The sequence below is a fragment of the Haliaeetus albicilla genome, chromosome 7 (assembly GCF_947461875.1).
Source record: "Haliaeetus albicilla chromosome 7, bHalAlb1.1, whole genome shotgun sequence".
NCBI classification, from domain to species: Eukaryota; Metazoa; Chordata; class Aves; order Accipitriformes; family Accipitridae; genus Haliaeetus; species Haliaeetus albicilla.
In genome coordinates, this window is record NC_091489.1 from 16,457,029 (window position 1) to 16,481,629 (window position 24,601).

At 40.0% G+C, this 24,601-nt stretch overlaps 1 protein-coding gene and 1 long non-coding RNA gene across 2 annotated transcripts in view; one reads left to right on the top strand and one right to left on the bottom strand.

Annotated features, from left to right (window-relative positions):
• Positions 1-4,253: 4,253 nt before the first annotated feature.
• Positions 4,254-16,595, top strand: LOC138686073 (uncharacterized). Its single transcript, XR_011325391.1, has 3 exons — positions 4,254-4,467; positions 8,224-8,504; positions 10,275-16,595. It is a non-coding gene; the product is annotated as an uncharacterized lncRNA (long non-coding RNA).
• Positions 16,596-19,570: 2,975 nt separating this feature from the next.
• Positions 19,571-24,601, bottom strand: part of NOX3 (NADPH oxidase 3) — a 41,397-nt gene continuing 36,366 nt past the window's right edge. The window contains exons 12-13 of the mRNA XM_009913787.2: positions 23,890-24,014; positions 19,571-21,694 (exon numbers count right to left, since the gene is read on the bottom strand). Coding sequence (XP_009912089.1) covers positions 21,568-21,694; positions 23,890-24,014 — 252 coding nt within the window. The 3' untranslated portion in view covers positions 19,571-21,567. The remainder of the gene's footprint in view (positions 21,695-23,889; positions 24,015-24,601) is intronic.

Consider the following 24,601-nt stretch of genomic DNA (forward strand, 5'->3'; position numbering starts at 1 on the left):
CATTTCTTACTTGATTGTCGCCAAGGCTGAGCTTTTTCATCTCACAACCTCAGGTCCACTCAGTCTTTGTAGACAAATATTGTTCTGTCATAGTTAAAGTGCAAGCTCTTTCTTGATGAGATGCACAAACAGAAGTTTCCAGGTATTTCATGTGGCCATAACTTTTACTGTAATAATAACAAGATATAATAGATTTGTATTTAAGTACTTGAAAGAAATAGAGCAATCTGTGCTGATGGGTCTACCTGTAGAAGAATTTTGGTAGAAAAATCACTTGCTAAAACAGTAATTCCAGTTTATAGTTGAAATGTTTTCCAGACTCCTAAAGTTGTTCTAGGGGTAGTAGTGTATGGGTTGGAGAGTGAAGGTGGCCCCTAAAACTCACGAAGGGAAAGTGGATGAGTTAAGCCTTAACTCGTCACATCATCCGGTCATTTCTAGAAGATGTCTCCAACAACGTCTTATGTATTCTGCAAGAGGAAAAGTGAGCCTTCCCAGCTTTCTTCTGTTCCTTCTGCTTATTCCATCCCTTTCATTCCTTTGCAAGTTGTGTAGGGCCTGCAGGAAGAGCACTTCCTTCTTATAGTCCTAACAAAGTTCACAGGAGAGATGTGGAAGGAATTTTTCTGGTCCTGCAAATGCCTGACATCCACCCTGTGACTCTCCAGCCTCTTAATGGAAAATGCTTTCTTCCTTGATGTGTTGGAATTGTCACTGGAAGGCTTTTCTAATTACATATGTCAAAGTTTGCAAGAAGAAGAATAAGCTACTAGAAGATCTTCTGCATTACTCTAGCTATCATGTCACATTTCAGCCTCTGCCATTGTTAAGAAGGTGGCCTTCTAATGGCCTGCATGCTATATGTGAAAGGTTTGTTTTCCAGAGTTCACTGTCCAGGGGAGAATCTTGAGGAGTCATTGTGGTACCATGAACAAGGCAGTGACCCATAAGTGGGGAGATAAAGATTTTGCTCCCAACTGTCCCAGTGATCTGCGGTGTGATCGTTGGGAGGCACTGTGCATGCCTCTCTACGTTCACTACCTTATAGCTGTCTTACCTGCTTTGAATGTAAGGTCTTTGGTGATGGCACTGACTTTCTGGTATTTGTGTAACAACAAATGGTTATAAGCATCACGGTCAGGACAGTCCTTAAGTGGCTGGAATATGGAGAGCACTACCATAAATAGCAATAGTAAAACTTTAGTGACCCCTCAAGTTAGACTTTGGGCAAGTACATTTTGATGCTGGAGCTTGGCCCAATAGTTTATTAAAGACATTTTTAATCTATTTTCTTTCCTTCCTCCAGGGTGAGAGCAGTTGACAAAGAAATAAAATAATACAAATTATGGAATGCTGTTGAAATACTTTGAGAATGTCAGGAATCCACCATCTGACTTATTTTGTCATTCGATTGTGTCTTGATGTTAGAGACAGAGCCTGCTAATTTTGAAACCAATGAAGCATCAGCATGTTTTCCACAGAGCAGGCGGATGCCAGGGAAAGATAAACTTGGGCATCTGAAGGAGATCAGATTCACGTCCTGAGATCAGTTGTGCAGAGACACCCTTATGGGGTCACTTGAAGTTCTTTTCTTGACTGCAGCTTCAGTTCAGGTTCACCTGCCAGCATTGCAAGGGTTGACACCAAAGTTGTGGCTGTAATTATGAAACACTATGTGCACCAGTGGAAAGTTCCCACAGTAACTGTGGAATTTCAGTGGCAATTTCAGTTTTTAATTTTACAGACTTGCTGGGCTCATTCATAGATACTAATTACTGGTTCTATGTTCAAGTTGTTACAAGTTAAAAATAACCCCCTCTAAAAGGAAGTACAATATCACTGACCTAAAATGATTGTGTTGCTTGGCATTATTGTTGCTAGTTTTATGTTACAGCATCATGTTGTAGAAAACAGGGTTCACACAATGCTCTTGGAATGCCACACTCCATTTGAATTCTGAGACAGAAAAATCTATTTGACAATTATTTTACATCAACTTAAGGTAAATAAGATGGCAAGTTGTAAATGGCCAGATTGCATTGAAAAGTGACAAGGAAGTGTAACACCAGAAAGAGGTTAGATAGATACAGAAAATCTTTTCTTTTCCACCCTGCTGGAAGTATTTTCATGCCACAAGGCTGCTATTCTTCAGCTTGTTCTCAAAGACACTGTTTTCTATTGTTTGTTAAAATAAAATGTTTATTATTTCTATTGCACTACCTCATAAGGATCCTAAATAGATTTTAGGAGCCCATTGCACCAGGCACTGTACAAACAACACAGTGACTGCCCTCCCTCAGGAAAACTAGTGCAACCAGATAAAGTGCTGAAGAAAATAAAATTGGCAAATGGGAAAGAGTTTAGGTAAGATAACAGCAGAGAGATGTACATTTGCATAGTCACAGTAATTTTAGAAGCCACAGGCTGCAAAAAAAGTGCAAAACTGCCATGAAACATCTTCAGTATTAACTCTGTAGAGGATCTGTAAGATGGTTTCTTGTTCTTTGATGGTGGAGGCAATGCATTTTAGAATAGCTTTTTTGAACTAAATGTTCTGTTCAATGCAATGGTTACATTCAGTGTGAAATAAAACAGAATATTCCTACATCCATTTCTTCCCCTAGAGCAAAACAATCCAGTTTTGGGAAAACCTTCCCACTTTTGTCAGTCTACCACAGTGGATTCACCAGGCCACATTATGATCAAGAACAGTATTTTCCTTGTTACCACTTCAATAATGTTGTGTAGCAAAAACGAAACACTCAAGGAACAAAGACTTCCCATTTACAGAAAATCTGGCAGAAATTTCTGTCCAGACTGCTGAGTTCTTTTCCTAACATAACTCAGGAAGTACAAAGATCCATGGCTTTCAGTATTGCCACAGCAGATGTCTAAAAATCGTTATATTTATTTTAAAACATTAGAATGTCTTTCAGTGCTTGATTCTTCTGATGTGCCTTTTGATCTGTGAGCCATTTAGTCTACTCAGGTCACATTGTCAAGCTCTAGCTGTAGCCATCCACACTAGAAAGTTTAGTTGACAGTTTTGATTTCCACTTGATCATACCATTCCAGGTGCTAGGGCATTAGAAGGCATATCAGTTAATGCAGAGTTTGGGGTAAATTTCAGGAATGCCAAGAATAGGAGAATCAAGACTACTCTCACTTACATTATCTGGTGGCCTCTGTAGAAATGGGATTTTCACACTGCAAGTAGGACCCAAACCCACAAACCCAGACTCAGCACTGCAAGCCACTGCACCATTATCATGCATTTATCATTGGGAATTTTACAGAATCGTGAAACATTGGTGTTTAGTGAGCTTGGTCTTATTCACCCAACACCCAAGTCTCCATCTTGGAGAATGTTCCTATGAGGGTGATAGTTGTTTGCATCTTAATTAGGCTCTCTGGCAGAGTGTTTTCAAAATTGATGTTCCAGTTTTAAGCATTAAGTATCCCTAAGTTAAAGAAAAAAGTTGGGAGTAAAAGCTTTCTCACTACTTGCAACAGCTCCCACAACAAATTTCATTAGTATAGCATACCATATCAACTGAAACCCAGGCTTTTATACTCCGATTGTGTCATGAAAAATGAATGCAAAATTACATGAATCTCTGAAAGCACATGAAATGCGTACTATCACACAGGTAACGGTGTTCTATCACCACACTATGTCACCGTTTATGCCGTCTTTGCAACAATCTAATTTATGGTCTTGTAAAACCCAGCCGCAGACTGGGAGCAGCATGGAGCCTGTGGGAGGAGGGGAGATCACAAAGCAGGCGCTGTCCCTGGGGTTTCCTTTCCTGCTGCCGCATTTTCTGCAGGGCAGTTTAAAAACATAAGTTTGCCTCATCTAGACTTGCTGGACAACGTGTTAGAGTTAGATGAGGTCCTTGAACTCCTCCTTCTGTGCTTATGCCAGGCAAGTCAGTCACTGCCTGATCCCTCAGAAATAAGTGGTACTTAAGTGCCTAATACCTATGGTGGGTTATTTATGATCTCAGAAGAAGTGATATTCAAAAAGAGTGCAGAGAAGAAACCTTTCAGCTTCAGCTCTTTAGCTTCTGTCTTTCAAGTACAGAGGTGGGAGAGGGGTCTGTGAGCTTGAGCATGGAAGGATTTCTGTCTTCAAAATGCTGGAAGGGGGTTTACAAAATGCAAAGGCAGAAGCTTCAGGGCATGAGTATTGGACCAAGCTGTCTGGCCACTGGGTGCCACTCTTGTTCCACGGCGAGTGAACCGCACAGTCTAGCAAGGAACAAAAAGTTTACTGACTCTGCTGTATGTCCTTATGTCTAGTCAGGCTGCCAGAACACGAATGCCGTTTAGCCCGCCTAGCAGAAATAAAAAGCAGAAGGTCAATGATAGATGCTTACAGTAAACAAGAAAGGAAGATTTAGAAGCAAAATCCAGGCTACAAAACCTGGAGGTTCAAGTTTACTGAATATACCACATGAAAGGGTAGGTTGTTAATCATAATTGCTCTGCTTTTTGGGAGTTCCTAAGTGGGCTATGTCAGAATTTGTATTTTGCTAAGAAAAGGGTAAGAAGGCTGATTCAAAAAACTATTTTAGAAAGAAAGCATTTCACTAACTGTTAGATTTCAAGTCATTTTTTTGTATCTAATGCAGCTGGTACAATAAAACGTAGTGCCTCTGTTTAAACCCTGACCTGTTTATATCATTAGGGTGCTGTAGCTATCGCAGCATTCTGACCATGCATTTCTGAGGTGGCAAACAACCACCACGGCTGTGGTGATGAGCATGGGAGAGTAAAGCTAACTGGAATGATTTCTCGGTCCAGACTAAGAGAAGTACTAAACTGAAATTAAAAATCACCAGCAAGAAATTGCTCCCCTAATCAACAGTGTGAGTTTTTTTTCTAAATATATTGTGCTGAGGCTTTACCTGGCATAAATTGCTACAGTTCCGTTCAAATCGTGGTGACTGCACTGATTTCTAACAGGTGGGAATACTTTTTAACTCTTTTATGTCTTGTTAGTTTGATTTGGTTTTAAACCAAAATATTCTAACATCTTTGAAAATACAACAGTGATCTGGTCACTTCCAGATACATTCTGTCATACTGTGATAAGAGAATGGAGGTAGACGGGGGATAGATAGACTGATTTCTTTTTGGTCCTTCACTTGTGAAACTCTTGTTTGAAGTTAATTTGGAGCCACAGCTCCGCTCAGACTGCTAACGAATGCGTCTGTTTGGACCTGTGTATTAAGTAGACACTATTCAATATTGTATTCAAAACTTAGAATGGATTTTTTTTTATTGTAGTCACACCCAGATGTCCCCAACAGAACTCCAGCATGTCAGAAATTGTACTAACACAGCAGAAGATATGACCTCTGTCAGGAAAACCTTGCCATGTGAGTCCAAAAGAATAGGGGAAAGTGGATACTGACAGATTAAGAGAATAAGGAGGCACTAAGTTAGTACTGGTCAGCATGACAAGCTGTGGTCTCAGCAAGGCAGCATTTTTTCTGTAGCATCACAAAAGCAGGCTTTGAAGGGTACGATAAGGGAACTTTGAGGATATTTACAGGGAAGGCAGAGGGGAAAAAAAATCAAGGTGCTTCTTTGAAACATGGGCTGCTCTCATGATCCAGCTGGCCTCTCAACAATGAGCAAGTTTCCAGGAAGCAGACTCAGGAATCTTTGTATACGGCAAGTGAATGTGAGGGGGTGTGGCATATGTTGCAATATAAAAGGTGAAGCAGTGTAAGATGTAAAGAGAAGAGGGATCTGGCCAAAGCAAGAGGTAGATAGATATGTGGTGAAGGATAGCTATGACAAGTGGGACAAGAAAGCGTTCGTTTATGAGGGCCAGGGAGAAGGTGGTTTCTATATGTGAGGTATGAAGAGTTGAGAACTGGATGAGAATTTTAACTACAGGAGTGAAAAAGTACCTTACAGATGTTGTGCAGAAAGATCTGCAAGACAAAGGTTGGGAATTAGGCCCAGATAAAGGTCCAAGGTGATAATGATAATCTGATTATATGAGTAGATGGGAGCACAGTGGTAATATTGTTGGCAGTGATCAGAAAAATTATTGCTAGGAATTTGCAGGAAGAACATTTTAAGGCAGTTTTTGTCCAGACCATGCCATCCCAGGCGTCATTCTGGGCACACAGATACACACTGGTAGCTTTAGCTCTTGCCCCCTACTCTTAGCACATGCTAAGAGTGAAGTCAGAAGACCAAGACTGGAAAGCACTTGCAAAAGACGCCATATACTTGATAGCAGGACGAATTTGGGAAAGTATTTGAAGGATAGGAGGAGTCTAACAGGACTAAAGCTGTAAATGAGGAGGATAAGAAAGCTTGGATCTGGGTATGATCTAGGATAGCTGAGCATTAGCGGAGATCTAACGAAGACTCAAGGTTTGTTGCTCTAAGTACCTTGGAAACTGTTTCTGTGTTAAATAAAAGGCTTTAAAACAGTTCACCTGGGTAAGTAGCTCACTGACTCGTGGAGTCACACTAGTGAACAAGAGATCATAAGGAGAGTGGAAATAGGGCACCGGGGGACTTTGGGGTGAAGATAAGTGGCTTCTATTTGCTGTGAGAGAAATGGAGACTTCCTTTTTAAACCCACAGTAACTAGGCTGCACAGGGTCTAAATACCTTATTAGATATTACTAAAAGCTGCAGCCAACTATGTGACACTGTTGGAGAAAAAGTCCTTAGAGACTTGAGGAGCCCTCTGTGCAAGGGCTTAAGGTGGTGTAGCAAGCTGGATGTCTGAATATCCATAGTATCAAAGTATCTCATCTGCAAGTTATCAAACCATTCCATCTAGCCCTAGCAGCAGGATGTGGAACAGGTACAGCTGATATAGGGACTAGAAAGGCAGTTAATGTAACTCTTGGTTTTCAGGAATAACAGAGCTTGCCAATATCTATTCATTAACTCAAGATTGTTTTTTCAATGGCTATTCCCCATATCTCTTGCATTTCATCAGTTTGAAGCATCAAATTGGGTCAAATTCTGCTGCTTTGTTTTTAGTACCCTTCTAGAAATCAATACAAAATGCAGATATTACAAGCTAAAACAATTAGTACTTTTCAAAGATGCTTAAATGAACTATTTTCCGCAAATACTTCATGTTTGTCTTTGATAACCACCTGACAAAGTGTTTTCTTACACTTCGGCAGTGATTCCTTATATTTAGAAAGGCACTCAGCTGACATGGTTATAAACACATCTGACAACTTCTTAACCAGTCATGTAGCTTCCTCTTTGAGATCTATGGTAGGTTTTCTCTGAGGAGTCATTTAGATCCTCTGCCAAGACATGTATTTGAATTGTTAAGTTTAGTTTGGACAGTGCAACCTTGAACTTAAGACATCTTCCCTGTTTTCCAAAATTGCAGTAGATTATCATGGCCACATTTCCCTACTAAACAAATGACATTTTCAGCTTCCCTGCTCACCTTGGTATCTCAAATGAGACATGACAATTACTGACAATTTGGTGTTGGTTTTCATCAGAAAGCAAAACCTGATCAGCTTTTTGGTAAGTATCACTCAACACTGAATTACATGACTATTGAGAATACTGTGTGGCATGTAGGTTCTTGGCAAAGGATCCAACTCTGTGCAACTTCTCCTTCAGATTGAGGATATATCAGATCACATTTTTACTTCTGGTCCCTGTATTTTTTCTGCAGGTTCAATATTCCCTGGTGCTACCTAATGTGTAATAATGGAAAGGGAGAAAATTCCGTAGACGACCCTGAGACTTGTTGAACTGCAAACAAGAAATACAGCAATGTCTTTAAAGAATCACAGAATTGTTGGAAGGGAGCTCTTGAGGTACTCTAGTCCTGTGTTTCAGTTTGTGCTCATTTCCTCTTGTCCTGTCAGTAGGAATAACTGAGAAGACTCTGGATCTCTTTTCTTCATTTTCTCCCATCAGGTGCTTATACCCATTGATAAGATCCCCCTGAGCCTTCTCTTCTCTAGGCTCTCTCAGCCTGTCCTCTCATGAAAGATGCTCTAGTCCCATAATAGTTTTTGTGGCCCTTTGCTGGACTCACTCCAGTAAGTCCATAACTTTCTTATACTGGGTAGCCCAGCACTGGACGCAGCACTCAAGATGTGTCTTGCCAGCACTGAGTAGAGGGGAAGGATCACCTCCCTTGACCTGCTCTTCCTAAAGCAGCCCAAGATGCTGTTGCTATTGAATGATCTTGTCTTACAGGGAATCAAGATCTGGTGTTGGGAAGCCCTGATCCCTTCATTCTGTGCTATCCTCATCAGGACGTCTACCTGTGGTACTAGGAATCCTATATGGGGTAAACTGGCATCTCACTTGCCAGTCATCTGTAGAATGACCTGAACAACCTGGTCACCTCGCTTGGAATTTTGCCTGCTGCAGAAGCACAGGTGGTTTTCAAGTCAACCTGCAGAGAGACTGTTTTACCAGACTGTTACCCTCCAGTGATCCACTGTTCTGGACATGATTTTCATTGTTTTGAAGTGGTAAGAGGAAAGGACGGTTTCTTCTAGGCAGTTATACAAGTGTACAGAACTTGATTAATGATCCATAACAGAAATCAGTCTCTTAGGCCCCAGTTTCAAGCTTAAACCTATATGCAGCAGGGTCACAGCCATTTGCCATCATCACCTTACCTGACTTCAGTATCAGTGTCTCTTTGGCCACATGGTGGGGTCCACAGCTGCATCCCATAAACATGCCTTGGGCCTATTACTCAACTTTGGGAGTTCTGAGTTGTCTGCTGCCTGTGTACTTCCCACTGTAGTTCTGGAAGCTCTACAGCAACCTTTGAGATACAGCTACAGGTAATCAACATGAAGGAACCATAGACATTAGGTTTGTGACTTGTTCACAGTGAAATAAATTAAGGACCTCTCCTTTCTGCTAAGGTGCTCACCTCTCCTAAATCGCTTCTGTTATCTGCCATGATTCCCAGTGTATGTGGACAGAGAAAACTCGGCACAGCTCAGGAGGGCAGGCAGCCTAGAAGTTCAGGAGTAGTTGACAAACTTAAGAGCTCAAGACCTTAGGCTTTTGGCTCTTTTGGTTGTCTAAAGCCCAAGTCAAAATTCCTATCAGTTTTCTGCGTGTTATATCATTTCCTCGGGGCTAGAGACATTGCCGGAAGCAAAATTTTTCTTTGCATGGTGCCAGATAGAAAGCTATTGCAAAATCAGTGATTCAACAGAGGAACAGGCTTCTGGGTGAGCGGCACAAACTCCTGAGCTGCAGTGATGTTGTCCTGGATATGAGTCTGAAAAGAACATTTCCTGCCTAAATCATCATCAGTAAACATCTTCACTCACATTGCTAGTCGGGGATGGCAGCCCTATGCCACCCACCATGCCAATCACACAAAGACAGCCCATACACGCCTGGGGCATTTAGGGACCTCACCAGATCACTCTGAAACGTCTGTAAAGGACCTGCTGCCATATTAGCATTCCCTTTCGTTGTGTGCCACTACCTTGTGTGACCTATCTGAGCCCAGTCCAATAGCCAGAAAAAGAATCGTTGCTGGGCCTCCATGTGCTTTACAGCCTCCTGCAGCCCTACCACCCATTCTGCGACTGACCGTGTCCTCATTGTCCGTGTTTGCTCCACAATGGGACTGATCTTTATACCTTCTGACTATGACTAAGGATTGCCAAAGCCATGTTGGTTTGAATTTCACAAGCTGGCTCAGTTTACATAAATCACAACAAATTCAAACACCAGGCAGAAGAAGACACTAATCCTCCTTCAGGGCAGCATGAGGAAGCCTTCCAGCTATTCCCGGTTGAGGGCAAACCCATGCTTCACTGAACAATGGTCTCTACAAATGCTCTGCCTCCTGTTGTGCTTCCTCTGCCCCTCCCTTTCCCTTGGCTTCTTCCCAGTTACAATGTGCTGTTTCCCAACTCAGTGAAAGGCCTCATACCTTTGACACGGGTTAGTATTGAAAGTACTAATCTATATATGTCACTTATTTATGTCACATAGATGCCTGCATTGTATTGAAAGTCAATGTGATTTAGTCTCCTAACTCAATTCTTTTTGAAATGTTACCTTTGATAATCCCATGTATTTGATGAAAAATCCAGCTGTAAATATAATTTTGATTTAGTTGATAACCTAGACAAGTAAATGTTATGATTTTCAGCAGCTGTAGCATTGTTTAGAGACATTAGCAGATGTGGTTTTATAGCCATATACATCTGATCATCCTCTCCCAGCCTAAACACACATTGAAATCTCGTTCTTGTCTATTTCAGAAAGCGAAGTAGCCAAACAAGAGCAGCTAGGAATGCAAATAAACTGGAAGAGCGTGAAAGCACTGTCATGGACAATGTCCCAAGTTACAGTAATTTTGCAAAATGTGAAAGTAACTTGCAAATAATCCAGGTTCATACCCTTTGTAAGAATGATCTGTTCTGTTTCCCACTCCTAAGGTAAACGGATCTCCTCAATCTACCCTTGGTTTTTATTTTCACGTTCTTCCAGACATCTGCACGGACAAATTATTCTGGTTAAAAAAATTGCATAGTTCATGCTGTCAGCGTCGCCATTATGCTTTGGATATTCAACCGCTTTACTGAAGCAGCTATGTAGGACTGAGCTGACAAAAGTACCTCTTCTAGAGCTTCCAAACACAGCTGTGCAAGGAGTAACTCTATGCAGATAATTAAAGGATGCTTTTTGCAGTAAGCTTTTTTGCAAGATAAAGTCATTCTGTATTTAAATATCTTAGGTCATCTTTGGTTTTTAGGAGATTTTCACTTTAATTGTTCATCTTTTCCCTTCCTGTAGCACAATTTAATCGTGTGCTCCATCCTTTTAAAGTGACTGGGTGGAATTTTAAGTGGCAGAATACTAAAAAAGTAATTCAGCTGTGGAGCTGCTATCATTCTGATGGTTTGGGTTCAACCCTACATGAGAGCATTAATTAGCTTCAGTTCATGAAGCAAGCTCTCAATGACTGAATTTCTAGATTGATATTGTCTTTTAGAATAGTTTTCATTCCTCTGCTTAACAGTATGTCCCAGTGCTCTGTGGTGTTGGCAGCTACTGGAGTTGAACTTACACAGTAAGGTATGAATTACTTTCCCCCCCCTCAAATTTATTTTATTGACAGGGAATTTTGAAAATTCATAGATCCATTTTCTTTGATGAGCTTTGGATTTTTGTACACTAGTTCACACCAGTCAAAAGAAATAGGATAAAATCAGCATAATAAAATGCCTTCTGTTCTATTCCTCCCATCACAACTGCAAACGTTCATAAATGTTTTCTGATTACTTCTGCAGGAGGTGAAGTGTACTAAATCCTTCCTTCCCTAGCATTAATTTAATAGAAAATATTAGTGAATAGAATGAGAAGGAATGAATTTACTCTTGTAAATAGTATTATTGCAGACACAGCTTTAATGTACCTTTAAGCAGGGCAATAACCAAATACCATTAGTCTGGATTACTGTGGAGCCAATAACAGAGGTGATAAAGAGTCGGGATGAAGACTTCATATCTCGTTCTCTTAGAATTTATTTTAAGCTGTTAATGGAGGATAGACATAAGAAATAACCGGGTCCACCTTTGCAATCTTAGAAAATTCTCTAAGTACAAGCAAGGTAGCAGAAATCAGAAAGCAAACAAATGCAGTGTACCATCAAATGGTCATAAAGGGGATAAGTGCATCCCAGGAAACTGAAGCAGAATGTTATTTATTTACCTAGCTTTATTATTTGTTATTGTATATTCTTGACATGAAATATTTAAAGAGGAGCTTTAATACACTTGAAAATTTTCTGATCTGTCCTACATGAAAATGAAATCTTGGCTTTCCTGACAGCGCATTGCTGTGCTATGTGGTGTTTAGCTGGATGCTGTTACTATGTGAGGCAACAAGCATTTTCCTGTGCTCTTTGCTCAGAGCAGGATCAGCCTTGAGTCCAGCATCAAAATCTGTACTCAGATATTTGGATAATATCGCTTAGTAGAAAACCCCAAATCTTGTTTCTTTTCTGATACATACTATTTTTGTTTGTTTGTTTTAAACCTCCTATTTTATCACAGAAATCACTCATTGTATGCCAGAGGACCTACTTTTCATGTAAATACTTTATATCATACATATAATTCTAAAAGTGAGCAAGCGTGTATCCTGCTGGTCCTGGGAATCAAAATACTTGCATTTCAAACTGTGCTGCCTAATAACAATATTAACCATTGCCACTAAAAAGAAAATAATTCAGTTCAGTTTTATGTTCATTCAGAAAGCTCACAGATATTTTTAAGGACCATGTCAAATATAAGTAATACAGTTTATGGGAGAGGAAGATTGCTGTAGCAGTTCGAGCAATAGTCTTGGTCCTGAAAGGCTGTGGTTTAATCCTTGTTCTGCCATTCCTTCGAGAGCTTGAGGCAAACCACTTAGCATTTCTATGTCTCAGTTCCCCATCCAAAACTGGAAGTAATAAATTTTCCACCTGACAAGGATATTACGAGAAAACATACATTCAAAGCATTTTGAACCCTAAAGGGACCACTACACCTTTTACCCTTGATGCTTAAGTAGTAGCAGCAGCCAATAATTTGAACTCAGTTACTGAGCTGCACCAGTAATTTCCACTTAACTGAGCCTAACTTGTGTCTGGCTAGCATGGCTCTTCCAGAGTAGTACCCAGGCTTGATTGGATGACAGCAAGAGATGTAGGATTTACCATTTCCGATGGGGCCTTCCAGTAGCTAATCACCTCCTCTGTTAAAAGTGAGTGCTTGTTTCCTATTTGAAATGGTTCTTGTTATGCCTTAATATGCTAGATTAAAGAGCCTGCTAGTGCCTATATTTTCTCCACATGAAGGTACTTGTACACTATTATAGAGTCATCTCTTAATCTAATTTTTGATATGCTAAGCTGATTGAGCCCTTTAATTACAAGGTATTTTCTGAAGTCCTTGAATACGTTTGTGGCTCTTTTCTCTACCCTAATTTCTTAACATCCTAACATGTACAACAGAACACTTTGCAATATACCAGTATTAGTCTCATCCCTCCCATGTACAAAGGAACAATTATCTCTTTTGCTGCGTTACTTTACTAAGTGCGTGTGATGAGATGTTTGTCTAGTAAAGCCTCAATTTCTTGTTCAGCGTCACTAATTTCCAAGGTCCAGCAGTATGCCCTGAGTTTGGCATACCTCCCATGTCCTGAGATGTGCAGCTTCTCAGTTGCCTGTGCTCAGACAGTTTTCGTTTGAGTGACTGCTCTGTGACATTGCGCGCTTGTTAAAGCTTTTAAAGTATTCAGAACGTTTTTGGTGATACGGGCTATATAAGGGTTTAGAATAAGATTACCTACCTTGTATCTTTGTTGAAAGTGGTTGGCAAATTACGCAATATTTGCTGAGGAGTAGAGGGGCAGAAAATGGAACGAGTAGACAGACATCATAATTGCATAAGTCTTATTTCTTTAGGGAACTACATTATAACCAGTTATTATGGCAAATGCAAATCTAAGAATTGAGATTGGTCTTAGTTGGCTCCCCAGAAAAGGGCACAACCTATTTCATACCCCTATATATGACAAGATTTATTTGGAGAGCAAAGCCAAGGAGATTCCCAGTTTCTTCAGTAACCCTGTGAGAAAAGTCTCTTCCAATTTAGGAAAAACTTCCCTGTGGAGACATTTGGTGTCTCGCTTGAAAAAAGCTCTCAAGACATGGACTGAGCCTTGAGCATGTGTCCAACCCCCCTGAAACAAAAACCCCATCTTAAATGCTTTCAACTAAGCATGAGCACAAATGCTCTGCTGAACTGGAGCCTGGTGTAGTAACATTAATAATATAATATATATTATATATATGGATATAATTGCATCCATCCACAAAAAGGTGTCTCCCCACTTACAGACTTCATTATTGAAGGCTGTCTACATGTGTAGCAATAAGAAAATCAGCATGTAGTAAAGCACTGGCTATTTCATTACAAACAAGTGAGACAATTTGAAGTGAATTAATTTTTTTCCTTTAAAGTTCAGTGTTCGATATTTGCAATATATCATTGTGCACTGACATTGACTAACTGAGCCAAATTCTACTGTCCTCATTTTGGCAAAACTCCAGTTAATTTCGTTGTCTGGACTCCAAAGGTCTGGTTCTGCAGAATGCCAAGCAGATACAGTTTCTTTTGGTTTCACTAAAAGCTCTTTCAGCTCAGCACCTCCCAGCACCAGATGATTTTTAAAGTGTTTTCAGGCTCCTTTATGAATGCACAATGTTATAGGAGGATGATGTACTTGCTGTAATAGAGATAGGGTGGCCAGCGTTTGCAATTATGCTTGATGTCTCTTACTATAGATACATCTTTGTAACGACAACCACAGCTTCCATTACATCATAAAATAGTCAATGTGCATTCCTGTCAGAGAAATTGTACTTGGGCATGTTTGTATCACACAAGGTCCAGTTCAGTCAAATCTAGCTGTTCTCCACACGATTTATATTTGAAGTAAGGTCTGTGTTGACCAGTATCACAGCATACATTTGTTTGTTTCATCCTCAAACCTTTGATATTACATTCAAAGTTGTCCAGCTGTGCCTCTTAACTATCTTCCTTTTGCCAGCATGGCAAAGAATCTAAAAAAGGGTGATCTTAAATGGCTAACTCTGCATTGGTATGCGTTCTGTGTAGCCCTCTAAATTTCCTTAGCAGCACACAAACTCAGAAAATTGCATGGATATTTTACTAATATTAATGAGCAAATGGTGGGCACTCTTCAATCTAAACATTTTTATCTAAATGTAATGTAATTGTATAGTAATGTATAATTAATGAGTGTGATGTGTTGCAGGTTGATTAGGTGCCTGTGACCTTTTGAATTCAAAGTTTGTCTTTCATTTTTTTAACCTTGATCAATTCCTGGAAACATGAGAATAAATACATTGTGCTTGTTACAGTAAGAGGGAATTGTGGACGTCAGCTTTTGTGAGATCTAAAGCAGATAGGTTTCTGCAAATTTCCTGTGTGCATCCACACCAATACTGTGTGTTAATTTGGGCTTGTGCATGCTTCCTTACCTTTGCTCACAAAGTCCCACTTTGTTCAGGTTTTTGACAGTAATGATTTCTGTGAGGGTTTTTGCAGCCTTGGACAGCAGCAAGAGGAAAGGTGTTGCTTTTGTGCAGAGAACCCCTGTCTCAAAGCAAGGGCACAGGCCTTTGCGTGGGACAGGAGATTTAATGTTCAAGGCAGTGATGCTGGGGAATGGTCAGCAGTACGCTGGAGACCAGGACTTCTGTCTCAGAGGACAGGCTCATATCTGCCCTCTCCTGCTTATTTGTGTATATCCATGGAATAAAATGTTTAGATCTGCATATTCCTCATTTGGCCAAAATAAAAAAAGAGGAAAGCTCTCCCCAAATCCACATTTTTTGCTTAATAGAAGCTGTAAGACCACTGAAAACCAGGCCTTTTATTAAAGTGCATAAGTGCTATCTTATCTGTGTACCTTAAGGCGAGTGTGACTGTAAATTTTAAGGCGAGCGTGACTGTAAATTGTCTTTCATATTCAGAATTACTGTACCAGAGAAATGGTCTCTAGACAAGAATCAAGACAGTCCGGTAGTTTAATAGCTGAATAATACAGATCAGCCTTCAGGACCCAACCTTGAGCCTGACATCAGTCTTCTGTGCATGAGCTTCAAAGGAAACCATATTTAGTCCTCTAGGACAGTAAAAAGATTGTTTGAAGTTAGTAAAGCACATATGTAAGTATTGGCAGGCTCAGGGCTTTTATCCTCAATGAATACAAATGTCTTACCATGTTAGAAGTCATTATTGTTTAGAAATAATAGTTGCAAATATTTGAAGCAGATAGCCTTTGAAATATGCTGGTTTGAGTGGTTCATTATACTATACAACTTTTGTTTGTTTCTATGTATTCTGAAAGGGTATTAATATATCTTTTAAGGAGTTTAAGCCTTTTCATCCTTTCTTGCTTTTGAAAGGAAAAAAAGTGTGTTTCCATGTCAACTGACACATTTGTTCACATATATTAAGACCATTGTGTAACTGAGATTTTTTTTACTCTAAGATATGATTTGTTGAAGGTCAAGAAGACTCCTGTTAAATAGACTTAACTGGTTAGAGTTTTAAAATGCAAATCATCAGTCCACTGTCATTCAAACATGTTCAGTAACATATAAGTAGACATTCTTGGAAAATGATTCTTTTTGTGGCTGCAGCTTTAATGAAATGGGCACCTGATTTTATTCCACAGAAACGCAGAATTTCTCAGACAATTAAGGGATCACACACAAAGAGTTGGAGTTGCTGCTGCAGAATAGATAACCTGACTGAGGTGAGAAAGCCTCAGCTCAGCTGGTTTCTGGCACTAGGAAGGTTTAGGCCAGCCAGTCCTTAGTAGAGTGCCCTCCACCTTGTAAGTGGTCACCGGCTGACTTCACGCCTGGTATTTGATTGCCTGAGAAGTGTCAGGAGAAGAGAAGAAGGCCTAGGGACAATTTGCCTCTGCTGCACATAGTACTGCACCTTCCAGTCCATCACCTGCTATGCTGCTTTGACCGTCACAGGTTTGCATTCCTAATTACTTGACTGAGTGTGCATGTTTCATTTAAGCTTTTGGTATTCATAGGGCAAGCTGCGTGGAAGCACTGTCACGTTTTTCTTTTCCTTTTCTCTGTTCCTGAAGAAATTCAGGTGATTTTCCCTCAAAAAAAAAAAAAAAAAAAAAATCACTGAAATTGTTGACTAGTTGAGATTATAAAACTACCATGTCATTTAGTTTACTACTTTTCTGAGCAGCTGAGCTGCCTTTAAGGCAGTTCTTATAAAATCTCCTGCTAATCAGAAGTACTCAAAACTAGGAAAAGTTTGTCACTTTTTTGCAGTTAACAGTATTTCCTCTTAACCATTTAATTATATCTAAAAGCAGGAAAGAAGCAGGCAAGTGCTTATAATGGTGATATGGTACAGGCACTGTATGATGGACCTTCTGTTAAGAGTGGCAGTTTCTATTTAATCTTTCAGTGTAAACTAAGGAGCAAACTTACTTAAATAATTTCTACAACATGCATAACTTGGGAGGAGGGGGAGAGGGGGGGAACCCAGAACATATAAACCCATGTATTTCAATTTACATTACTAGTGATTAAACTTAAATTATCGTAACACAACTTCAATCATAATAATACCACTCTTTTTATTGTAAGAGCCAAAGTAATTAATCTGTATATTTACAATCCTTGTCTATGATTAGTTTTCTGTCACAGGATGTGGTGAGTGTGTGCTGTTATGACTATATTTTATTTAATAATATTTTCCTACACAGTGCTGAACACTTCCTGCTGAAGAAGCTGAATGGACAAATCCATGAAGATATCTTTCATTTTCCCTGACAGTGAATGATGTTTCCATATATAAACATAATAATAGAGTCATTACATATGCACTCACATTACCATAGCTGCTGCATGCTCAGTGGTATTCAAAACAAGGCAAGAAGCCAAATCTTTCTAGTTCCTATTTTGATTTAAATTGTATTTGTAATAAAGGGATTTTCATTCAACCTAAATGCAGTTTCATCCTAGTCCGACAAACCTCCCCACTTCTTTTTTTTTTATTATTATTATTTTTCCTTTATTCTAGGTCACTCAGTCCTGATACAAGTGAAATTCTCCTCTGGTGGTGATAACAGCAGTGCTACTCAATGAACTATAACAAGGGCTCTAAATGCATCTCCTGTAGCATACCACAGTGATTTGCAAAAGTGGGAATAAATCAAAGCAGTGAAGAGATGCCATGTTGAGCCAGAAGCTAAATGTTACATCTTGTTGCATGAGGCTAGGGGGAGAACAGATCCTGTTTTTCTGGCAGCACAATATCTTTGTGCTTGTTACCTCCGATCCAACCCTATTAAAACAATCATTCAGAGTCTGCAGGAAATTGTCACCTCTTTCTTTCATGCAATGGCAGCTGGTATTGGTGCCTACACACATTTCTCATTTCCTTCAAGATTTTCAACACACATTAAAAAAAGAAGCTTAATTTATATTAAAAAATGTGTCAGCTTACCCCGAGGCTCAGCACGGGCACCAGGGAAAAAAATAAAAGATAAATGCCTCTAGGTGAACTGGCAGAGGCTCTAATTCTCCACTCACTACTGCTACACAGTATGCACCGCATTAATCATTTCACATAGGCAGGCGTTTAAAAAAACTTCAACAATTTTAAAACAAAGATGCATTGCCCTAAACTTAATAATAATACAGCTGTATCTTGTAGAACAATCTCAGTTCACACATACTGTATCCCCTAATAGAAGAGGTATAAAATAATATGGGAGTCTTCTGTGACATAATTTTTATTATTCTGTTTCTTTTGTCTATACAGTTATGTCCCCTCTAGTGGGCATTTTTGTGTGTGTATAAGTATACATATATAATGTTGCCATTTGTCTTATTTGAGTGCTGACATACATAGGATGTTTTCTACCTCCCATCTTTATTGTGTGGCTGGGTAAATGCGTTATGTGATCCTAGTGAACTCTGTTATGCCTCAGTCCAACTCGAATGTAGTTCAACTTTCTGTGCTGGGGAATAAGGAAATATTTTTCTCACTTTTCTAGCTTATGTGAATGTTACAACATTCCCATATTTTTTATTTTGTTTCTCCCTCATTCTGGAATTGTCCTGTGCTCCATGTGCTTAACCGTGCTAAAGTCACAAAGCTAAGTACAAATAATTCTTGAAGGTGGAAGACAACATCAGGTCTAGGAAGGTGGCAATGACACACTCAGACGCCAAAGATGACCAATACAAAGCTGTGAGGGAAGGACTGCTTTAGGGAGTAGGACCTATATCCATGGCAGCCCTAGTGCCAATGAGAGCTACGAGAAGATGAGTAAAGATTCAGGTTGCATGAAGGCCATTGTTTCATTGCTTTGCTGTATAAAGTGCTGCAAGGCTGGCTGACCTAACCAGCTGGAGACGGTCCTCTCTTGGAGAAAGCATCAGTGGTTGTACAGATGGCATGCATAGCTTTACGTTAGTCCCCGCATGTTAGAAGATGTGGCTCCAGGGAACACTCCATGGGCCCTGGATGGGTTGTTTGAAACACAGTTGTCAGACAACAGCATTTCCAGCAGCTCTGCAGCTGGCCTCAGTTCTATTTCAGGGCTCCCAGCAGCTGCCTGACAAGGTTTGCAGAGGTGAAAAGATGACTTACTGTTTTGTACCTACCTCTCAGTGCTATGTGCGTATAACAGAGAACAGATAACTAGTCTTAGTAACATAGTCTGTGACCTATGAGGAAAGGCTGGATCAGTTACAAGGCAGATTTAAAAACAAGAAATGCCGATATGAATTAGGCTTTGTTAAAAATGCTAAGCAGCAATATATGTATGGGTGCATTTTACACCCATATACATCATTCTCGAGACTGACAGCTTGGCATATGACAAAATGGTAGGCAAACACAATTCCTCCTGCATTGGCAGAGGTTATTGAACAACCAACCAAACAAAAGGCTTTTCAGTATGATGGGGAACTCGGTGGGCATGGACCCTGCAAGTCAACAAGTGGTTGCGCAGCTGGTGTAGACTACAGGGATCTGGCTTTTACAACCATGAGACCTGCTCTGAGGATCAAGGACTGTTTAGGAAGAGATGGGGTCCACTGCAGTGGGGCAAAGGCTGGCCAGCCTGTGATGTGAGCTTTAAATTAGGAATGATGGGGAGGGAGTGGATGACCAACAATCAACTGAGGAAGTGGTGGACTGTGGCGACAAGCAAAGTACGCGGGATGATGTGAACAGGAGAGATGTCGCAGTCAACAAAACAGGGCAGAAGGGGACCCACCCCAAGGGTATCCACACAAAGAAGTGAGTGTCTACAGGACAGCTCCAACGCCTCCTCTGGAAAACCCATGTGACTGGATGTCTCTGAATAGCCTGTACACTAACACACGTGACATGGGGAGGACACAGGAGGAATTCCATGCTTGGAAGGATCCCATGCAATATGGGCCTAGAGAGAAGAGGAGTCCAGGAGAACTGGATGATTTTTAAGAATCGCCTCCTCCAAGTTCAAAAATGATCCCTCTTGCTGTGGAGTTAAGTCAAGCAAAGGTGGTAGGAGGCCTGCATGGATGAACAAATCCCTCCTAACAAAACTCAAGGACAAAAGGAGGCATACAATAGGTGGAAGAAGGGGCAGGTGATGCAGGAGGAATATAGAGACACTGAGTGTGCAGGGGTGAGGTTAGGGAAGCCAAAGCCCATTGGGAGTTGAATCTGGTGAGAGAAGTGAAGAGCAAGAAGAGCTGCTATGCATCCATGAACAGCAAAAGGAAGACTAGGAAAATATTGGTCCACTGCTGAATGGGGTGGGGAACCTGGTGCCCAAGGGCATGGAGAAGATAAAGGTACTCAATGCCTTTTTTACCTCAATTTTACAGGTAAGGCTGACCTTCAGAGATCCCAGGCTTCTGAGGCAAGTGGGAAAATCTGAAGCAATTCAGACTTACCCTCAGTGAAGGAGGATCAAATTAGGGAGCTTTTAAACATGTCCATGGGAACTGATGGGATGCACCCACAAGTGCTGAGGGAGCTGGCCATTCGTCATAATCTTTGAATAGTCATGGTCATGGGAGGAGGTTCCTGAGGACTGGAGGAAGGCAAATGTCGCTCCTGTCTTCACAGAATCTCTGAGCAAGGGGTTTGGAGTAGATGATCCCTAGGGGTGCCTTCCCAACTCAGTAACTCTGTTATATATGTGTGATTCTGTATCTTTTAAAGCCCACTCTTCAGTGCCCATGAAGCCGAGTGACATTTAAAAGGCACCTGAAACTTTTTTCCACAGCTTCAGTTGCCTGTCTCAGGAGATCCATTTGCTGAGTGCAAAAATTTCTGGACTCTCCTTAACATATCAACCCTCAGAACATATTAGCTTACGGCATGCACAGCCACCATCGCTGCAGAAATGGCAGGTTTAAATGGTGCATAGTTTGGTAGGGCAACAGGAGTTTGTTGGACAGTGTGTGTATAAAGAGTATTGCTACAGCACAAAAGGTGATGTGGATGTGGATGTTTGCGTAGTGGGAGGTTATAAGAAGTGCAAAATCGGAACACCAGGAAGGAAAATGCTTTGAATGTCTGGGCATGATTTAAACAGCAGGAATGTGAGTATTGCCTGTGGTAGTAGTTTGATCATACACAATAGTGAGGTACAGTTCTAAATGTCCATTTTACTCACGCCCTTTTCTTCAAAGGTTAGTGGTTTGTGCTGGTTTTCACACAGATGTAGATGGATTCACAGCATCGTTAAGTAAGCAATGGAGAACTGGCCCTTCAGTTCTCTGAAGGAAAGGCTAAGGATGGGGTCCAATTGTTTAGTTGACATAGGATGGCATTTTTCTGCTGAAGTCAATGCACCTACTTCAATTTACAACTCCTAATATCTGGCCTGAATGCTGCAGAATGAGTAGAGGACAGGAGAAGGTAAGGAAAAACCACACAATTTGGTAATACCTAGTATATAGTTAAGAAGTACAGCCTAGAAACTTTCTTTGTTATAGTGAAACTGAACTCCTCTTGGATCAACTGATGAATATGAGTTGCATGTCTTTTGAAGGGTCTTAGAGAGAGTCTTGGGTCCACAGAAGAATACTCCAATACTGTTGCTGTAATCGCAATAACAACAAAAACATGAGAGTAGCAGAGTAAATAAACTGTACCTTTTGACTGCCTCAGGCTTTGCATCTTTTGAAATGGCTTTTTGAGAAATGCATTTGAAAAAAATTGTGTTACTGTCACAAATTATTACAGTATAATTATTTTAATACTTTAGTGTTTATTATGTCTTACTGCATTATTTATTTGAATTGCTATATTAGACGTCACAAACTTAAATGGTAGTTCTTTGGTTTTAATCTTTATAGGTTTTTTTAATCAGAGAAGCAAACACACTGCTTGGGCTGAAAATTTTCAGTGCTTTTTCTCCAGCTGAGTTAATTTTTTTTTTCTAAAAAATACACAAAATTCTCAGTTACTTCTGAGTTTTCTTCTTTTTTAAATTCTTTTCCTCATTTTAACACTTTTCTGCCTATGGGCCATTTTTAAATGGCTGATTTAATAACAAAATTTGTAAATAGGTAGTTCTTATAAAATAAGAACATGGCCAATGTAACAAACAATTGTGTTCATAACTGCACAAGTCTGTTACAGGGAGCTGGAAACCTGGTTACTTGCTGCAAAGTGCCTTAAAGGGCTTGCTTCTAAGTACACAGCACATATAGCTTTAAAACATATATATGTACACACAGATACACACACATACTGTGCTACTGGGGAAGCTCAATCAATGTAAACACAGTGCAAGTGACAAGTGAAAGCATGAGTTTCAAAAAGTTTGCTCCTGAAAACTTTTGTTTTTCACTAAACTTCTGATTTTGGTGCCCAAGCCATAGTCCCCAGAAGTAGTGCGCATATTGTTCTGGTGCTCGATTGCACTAGGTTTAACCTGGAGTGGTATATTCCTGCTGATCTGCCACAAGACACTGTTGCAGCCAAGGGAAACTCCATGGACCTAGGTGCAGGGACCCAAAATTTAATCAATTTGTAAAAGCTGGTTGTTCCACCACACAATAGAAACTCTTGAGTTTCTTTGCCTCTTGAACCTTCTGTAACTCAGGGCAAAAAAAGGTAGGGTATTTTTTTTCTCATAAGGAATCCTTTTTTCATGTGAGGTTTTCTTTAAAAGGTTCATCATTGACCATGAACATGGGCATTTAGATTCAGAAGCAAATGCAGACTTTTCTGTCACTTTAGCACTGGATTTCTAAGGAACTACCACAAGATCCAGTGTAGAAAGTTAATGTCCATCTCACTCCCTGAGCATCAGAAAACCAGATTTTTCTCAGTTGTACTTAACAAAAGTAATAAAAAGTAATGTTTCAACTATAACTTTAAAAGCTCTATTTATGCAGTAGAACCCCTATAAAAGGTCTTTCAAAAATAGTATTTTCTGCTCTTGGCCTTTTTCTATTTTTAATCTTTCATATTTCCTGATTGTATTTATTTTGACCTCCATCAAGTGGTTTCTCTATTACTGTTATTTTTGCAATTTTATGGTATCCTTGTAGCTTACTGTATTCTCTTTGATCTCCTCCCTTTCAGCTTTTTCTTGTGACTTTTTCATCTTTAAAAAAAAAGTTTTCTTCTTTTTCATTTTGTATCTCTGTCTCCCAAGTGCAAGCCTTTATTTTGCATTAGCAGGTAAATGTTTGGAAACCATAGAGAGTCACAAAGATTCTGGAATTTTCTACTTCTGAACACAAAATATTTCAAATTCTTGCTTCAAAGGCTTTCAGGAACAAAGAAGCTTTTCTCAGACCACTAGCGAATCCACCAAGTTCAAATGAACTGTCTTTGCCAGCAGAGACGAACTAATAACAGAACAGCATAGTCTTGCAAGAGTAGCCAAATATGTTAGGGGAACAAACATATCCTTGACATCATAAGAAAAAAATCACAGTTTATCTCTTTAATAACCATCTTCAAGGGAAATTAATGCTACTTTGTCCTTTGTGCAGAACAGTAATTGGATTGTGTGTTTCAATTATATCTGGACAAAGGCCAGGATATTGAAATACTTCTAAATATTAGATTTTCTTGTCCAAAAATTAGATTTTATTGGCATTCTCTTTCCGAGATTTCTTCATTAAAAGCTTCATTAAGCATAAATCTTCTTTCCACACAGCAAAAACCCCCTAAATTATTTTAAAAGGGTCATTTAGAGAGGTTTGTCCTCCCCTTCTCCCACTGTTTATGCTGAGAGAAGAGTTACCTAACAAGGTTAGAAGCTAACCTGCCTTACCTAGGATGGTTTTCGGCTAGTTGCTTGAACTCATTGTCCCAGTTTGGCCTTCCATAGCAGGTCTTCTGTCTCAAACCAGTAATTACATCCATCTTGTCATCATAATGTAGGGCTATGTGAGTAGCCTAAAGGCAAATTTACAAGGTAATAATTTTAGAGTCAACAACATATACCGCAAGTAAGAGGAGAAAGCAATAACACTGCTTTGCTGTGAAAGATGGAAGTATTAATGAGGGAAAGGAAACTGTGTAATTATCAAATGGGAGGAGGAAAGGAGAGGAGAGGAGAGGAGAGGAGAGGAGAGGAGAGGAGAGGAGAGGAGAGGAGAGGAGAGGAGAGGAGAGAGGAGTACTCAAGAGTTCACAATATTACTAGAATTGTAAAAAGTACTTCCAAAAGTGCCCAAGACCTCAAAGGAGTTCAGTTTCTTGAGATGGAATGTTTGAAACGAGTTGGGATTAAATATCTGTCTTTACTGGCCTGGGCCTAAGTGCCTCAGTCACTTTTACAAGCAGGTCTTAGATTCCTAAACTTCTTCTCAGCCTTTGAATGTCTCACCCTGCACTTCCTTCATTGCGTATCCTGAAGTGACAGTCACCATTTTAAGGTTGAGTTGGAGTTTAGGAAAAGGAGTAAAGTGTACCATAACAGAGTTTGACAATAAATACTAGCAATTATGTGCACCTTAAGTAAGTCCAGAGCATTCTGCTGC